Here is a 5,589-nt window from a genome sequence, read left to right on the forward strand (position 1 = left end):
TAGATTAGTTAAATGTATAAATTTATGGCTGAGGTGCAGCTCAAAGATAAACCATGTAAAGGTTTTACATCCCTGCTGACTTGAAGAGGTCGTGTTTGCTTCATGCTTCCTTCAGGATACACCGACCTCAAATACTAAGCAAAACTTTGGTAAAAAGTCTGATCCTTTATGAGTTTAAAGCACATATGATCTTATGCTGTCCAGAGCTGCACTGGAATGATCCGTTCTGGGACAAGAAGTCTTTTATTTTGAAAGGAAATCATACGAGCTTCTGCCAAACATCCATCCATCCATCTTCTAGACCGCTTTGTCCCTTTCGGGGTCGCGGGGGTGCAGGAGCCTATCCCGGCTGCTGATGGGCGAAGGCGGGGTTCACCCTGGACAGGTCGCCAGTCTGTCTCAGGGCCTCAATCACACACATTCACTCTCACATTCACACCTAGGGGCAATTTAGAGTCACCAATTAACCTATGAAGCATGTTTTTGGACGGTGGGAGGAAGCCGGAGTCCCCGGTGAAAACCCACGCATGCACGGGGAGAACATGCAAACTCCACACAGAAAGGTCCCAGCCGGGAGTCGAACCGGGGCCTTCTCGCTGTGAGGCAAGAGCGCTAACCACTGCGCCACCGTGCAGCCCTTTCTGCCAAACATAAAAAATAATTTTAAACTTTAAGAAAATGTTAAATTTTCTATATTTTTCTGTCATTCATGCCACAAAAGAAACCCAATTCATTAAAAAAAATTGTAATGAGTGCAAAGCAGCATCAAATACTGTAAAACTTTGTGGCTCCTGCTAAGTTTTGATCAGTAGAAAACAAGCCCAAATGGTTCTTTTACTGTTAAAGGTTGTAGACCCCTGCTCTTGTCACTGCCTGTCTTTTCAATTGTCAAAAATTTGGCAAGGACCAACAGACAGCACTTTTAAATCCCCATTTATAGAAGTAAACAGACAAAAAAGTTGATTTAGTGTTTGGTTACACTTTAAAGCTTGAGGTGTTTGTGAGAAATGTGACGATTTCTTGAACTGAAGTTTTCATTTCACGTTATGTGACAATTGCCAGGTTTCACACTTTGTCAGAAAATAGCTGCCATCCCATAAAAATATAAAACCTCATTGTGTTTTGGTTATGTTTGTTGATTTTAACTATTTTTAACCCCAAAAGAGATATTGACTCCATTCATTTTTAGACGGTTTCTCCCGCTGTGATGTCCTCATTTTTGGGGGAGAAGTTCATTTTCACGGGGTACGAGATGTGTGCAAATGTTTGAATATGTGGGAAGGACAAATTTTCACTAACACGTACAGTAAGAAAGAATAATTGCAAAAACAATCTGGTCCTTTCAGTCCAGAATAATATCCAAAGAAACATAGTAATGTAAAGATGACAGCATAAACTATTATGAAAGAGTTGTAAATTCCTACTTCAAATGTGGTCCACAGGGAGGCCTGCCGGGCAGTCTGCTGACCTATCACTGCGGCCCGGGTCAGTACCCGTCACCTGTTAGCTCCAGGCTCTGTGGCGATGATGGAGAGTGGTCACCCATGAGATTAGCCTCTGGCAGGCTCGCATCAAGTGCTTCATGCAAAAGTAATGTTTGTTATAATGAGAGCAGACTTTGTCTTTTCTTATTTGCATCATTGTTTTTCCTGATTCATCTCCTTTTCCGTGTCCCACGCAGACATACTGTGTCCAGGTCAGCTCCAGCTGGACAATGGGGACTTCTGGCCCAGAAACCAGTGGTTCCGTGTTGGAATGACACAGAGCTTTTCTTGTCAAGATGGGTTTAGCCTGTACGGGTCACCTGAGAGGAACTGCACTGTCTCTGGAGACTGGACGGGAAGCCCTCCCATCTGTGACAATCATGGTGACTCTTTAAGTCAGGGGTGTCAAACTCAATCGCACAAGGGGTCAAAATCTAAAACAATCCTCAAACATTTATTGAATACTAAAACTACATTTTTAAAACTTGAAAACTGTAACTTTTTACCATAATCAAGAACTAGATATATCGCATTACCTGCAATAATGCTAGTGTGAATGCTGTAAGCTGAATTTGGTCACTGAAGATGCTAGTGCTGATAGATGAAGATGCTGAAATTGATATCTAAAAATGGTGAAGCTGATATCTGAAAACGCTGAAGTTATTAGCTGAAATGACTGAAGCTTATAGCTGAAAAAGTTGAAGCTGACAGCCAGCTAAAATATAAGCTTGATGCCACATTAGCGTAAAAAAACTAAAAAAAAAAAAAAAGCCTTGGTTAGCCAAAACAGCTGGCATGTAGCTGAAAAAATAGCTAAACTTCAAAATAGCCTAAAAAGCCAAAATTAAAAACCTAAATTAGCCAAAACAGCTAGCATGTGAATATTAGCCTAACTCCAAAAGAAATAAAATCTAAGAAAAGCTTAAATTAGCCAAAACAGCTGGCATGTAGCTGAAAAAATAGCTAAATTTCCAAAAAGCCTTAAAAATTCTTAGTAAATGCCAAAATAGTCCAAAAAGCTAACAGAAACCCAATTTTTGAAGCTTTAAAACCATATTTTTAACATAATTATGAATAACAAAAAGGGAGGAATATTATTCTAGTACAAATCAACTTAAACCTTATATAAATAAATTTTGTCAAATTTATAGAAGTTTGAAATAAGCGCAAGATAACATCGGACCATTAATAACAATAAAATAAAATGATCTGGAGGGCCGGATAGAATTACCCGGAGGGCCTAATCCGGCCCCCGGGCCTTGACTTTAACACGTGCTGTAAGTCATGCAGTGGACATCATTACTCTCGTTAAACGGCTGCACTTCCCTGCAGGGGACGTCTGCGATGACCCAGGGATTCCCCCGGGGGCTGAAAGGTCAGGGGGTCAGTTTGACAGGGGAGATAAGATCACCTACCAGTGCCAGGCGGGTCTGACTCTACTCGGGTCGGCTGAAAGGGTTTGCATGGAGCAGAGAGAATGGAGCGGCTCCGCGCCACGCTGTCAAGGTGTCTTACACATCTATCAGTTTTTGGAAATGTGTCACTTGTTATTTTATATGCAATGTTGCCGTGTTTTGCTGCAGGCCCAAACACTTTTGACTCTCCCAGCGATGTGGCTGCAGCCATGGCAGGCTCATTGGCAGGGATGATGGATGTTGTCTCTCCAGACTTCAAAAAGCAAGGTAGTATCATTCAAAATAGCTCAGGAATTGACCTAAACAATATAAAAAAGAATTAGCAAAATGTTTTTTCCTTTCCTGGAAGAGGAGGACATTTCATTTGGTCGAACCATCCGTGTGGGGGAAGTCAGCCGAATCCACATTTATGTCCTCCTGGACACATCTGGAAGCATCAAAAAGAAGGACTTTAATTTATCCAGAGAAGCCACTATTGCTCTCATCAGTAAGGTCTGAACACAAGCATTACACCCCAGTCTGAGTCTTTTTTTCCCCATTTTCTTCCTCTTTTTAGTAAAAGTGAAACCTGCACTTCTTCTCTGTTTTTGCAGCTGGACAGTTACGACATTCAGCTGAATTTCCACGTAGTGTCGTTCGCCAGTGAGGCTAAGGTCATCGTAGATATCAAAGACACGGACATCAGCAGCAGCGCCGATGAGGTCATATCATACCTGAAGGATTTCAACTATAATAGTAGGACTCAGCTTATCTTTTCACCTTTGACTTATATCCTTTATCTGGGTGTCCTCTGTGGAGAGATTGCAGGCCTAATTTGGAATCTCCACTGTAATAAACAGCTAATCCCATTACTTATAACTTTCATTTCCTGAGATTGTGCTTTGTTGGTTCAGGCCACGGACAGAAGACGGGCACCAACCTTTACTCAGCTCTGCAAGTCGTCAGAGAACGGATCAGCTTCTTCAAGGAACAGAAGGGATCTGCCTTTAACGAGACGCAGAATATCATCATCCTGGAGACTGATGGTGATGAGGCTCATATTACCTTACAGACCCACTCCGATCATCTGAAGTTAAAGATCTCCCCACTGTCTTTGAATTAGGATTAGGACCATAGACTGTAAATACAGTCTATGATTAGGACATAGTCTCTGCGGAGTAGCAGGAGTTCATCAGACATTTGTCATTGAGTTGTCAAGGGATTATTGGCCCCTTGAATCACTGTGTTGCTGAGAGTTCCCTGTTTACAGTCTTTCCCACTAGCTTACATCCCCTCACATTGTTACGTACAAACCGGTCATGTGATGTGTGGTCAAAAACGCACTGAATGCTGATTCTTGAATGGACATTTAGCATTCAACGTTCACACCGTGCATGCACACAGTGGGAAGAGTCTTCTTGGTGCAAAATCTCTAAACCAGGGGTGTCAAACATACGGCCCACGGGCCGCATCCAGCTCCCCAGATGGTTTAATCCGGCCCGTTATGAAGCAAAAATAATATGTTAATGTTGGGGTTAAAAAACACGTTTCTAGTCCATTCCTGTGGTGAGTTGTGGTTATGTAAAGAAATGGCCGCAATCCGCAATTCAGCCACTAGGGGAGGCAAAGGAAAATAAATCCCAGCATACCAAGAGATAAAAAAAATAAACTAAATTTCTTGCAAGCGTGTGCCACATCTGGGTAAGATGCAGTTTGGTTTCTGCCGGAATCGACATTGTGCAGTGCATGTACCACAACATTAGAGGTACAACAAAAATGATGATCAATATTGGTCGTCCGGTTTAGATCCAGATTCTAGCTCAGGAAAACAAAGATGTTCATGGATCTATTTGTCTGGAAATAGATGCATCAGAATGGAGCAGAGCAGGAAGCTTTCTATGTCACAAATCTGATCTTTTTCAAACTGTATTTTGCTCACAATGATTTGACTAAAGAAATACACAGAAATGCAATTTTAAGCTAAATTTTCAGTATAAATGTCCTCCGTCAGAAAAATGCCACAATAACATGTTAAAAACAGCAACTGAATGTGTCCTCTAGCCAGCTATGAATAGCTACCCTTTGATTTTTGCCATGCAGGATACTCCAACACCGGGACCAAGCCTCAGATCGCTCTGGCCCAGATCAGAGAGCTGCTGGGATACGGTAACTCACTGCAGGATCACACCAGCGAGAGGATGCTGGGTAATCAACTATCTGAGTGCGACTCCTTGACAAAACGTCGGTTCTTTGCGGCTTCATACGACATGTGTTTTCAGATGTGTACGTGTTCGGCGTTGGAGCCAAAGTGAACAAGGAGGAGCTGAACTCTCTGGCCTCAAAGAAAAGCGGGGAGCAGCATGTGTTTGTGTTGAAGGACTACCAAGTCCTGGGAGAGGTGTTCAACAGTATCATTAGTGAGTTGATGTAGATTCATCACTAAAGCTCATCGTGATCATTCAAATTCCCTCATGTGGGCTTATTTTCCCTCATCAGGTGACAAAAGTGTGACCATGTGTGGAATCGCTCAGGAAGACATCTCCGAAAAAGCTAAGAAGGACACCACCGTGGCCTACACCAGACCGTGGCATGTGATTCTGACTTCAGTGAGGGCTTTGCACACAGTTACTGGAAATGCAGTGAGGGCTGCTGGGTAACACTTTTTCTCCTGATACAGCCTGAGTGGGGAATTGCCAAGTACTGTTCTGGAT

The 5,589-nt window shown here is 42.5% G+C and overlaps 1 protein-coding gene across 1 annotated transcript in view; it reads left to right on the top strand.

Annotated features, from left to right (window-relative positions):
* Positions 1-5,589, top strand: part of si:ch1073-280e3.1 (complement C2) — a 10,336-nt gene that overhangs the window by 1,300 nt on the left and 3,447 nt on the right. Inside the window, exons 3-12 of the mRNA XM_024258156.2 lie at positions 1,443-1,590; positions 1,682-1,867; positions 2,817-2,990; positions 3,068-3,166; positions 3,249-3,391; positions 3,493-3,634; positions 3,793-3,924; positions 4,979-5,083; positions 5,158-5,295; positions 5,375-5,484. Of these exons, the coding sequence (XP_024113924.2) occupies positions 1,443-1,590; positions 1,682-1,867; positions 2,817-2,990; positions 3,068-3,166; positions 3,249-3,391; positions 3,493-3,634; positions 3,793-3,924; positions 4,979-5,083; positions 5,158-5,295; positions 5,375-5,484 (1,377 nt within the window). The remainder of the gene's footprint in view (positions 1-1,442; positions 1,591-1,681; positions 1,868-2,816; positions 2,991-3,067; positions 3,167-3,248; positions 3,392-3,492; positions 3,635-3,792; positions 3,925-4,978; positions 5,084-5,157; positions 5,296-5,374; positions 5,485-5,589) is intronic.

Source organism: Oryzias melastigma, linkage group LG13 (genome assembly GCF_002922805.2).
Source record: "Oryzias melastigma strain HK-1 linkage group LG13, ASM292280v2, whole genome shotgun sequence".
Classification (NCBI taxonomy): domain Eukaryota; kingdom Metazoa; phylum Chordata; class Actinopteri; order Beloniformes; family Adrianichthyidae; genus Oryzias; species Oryzias melastigma.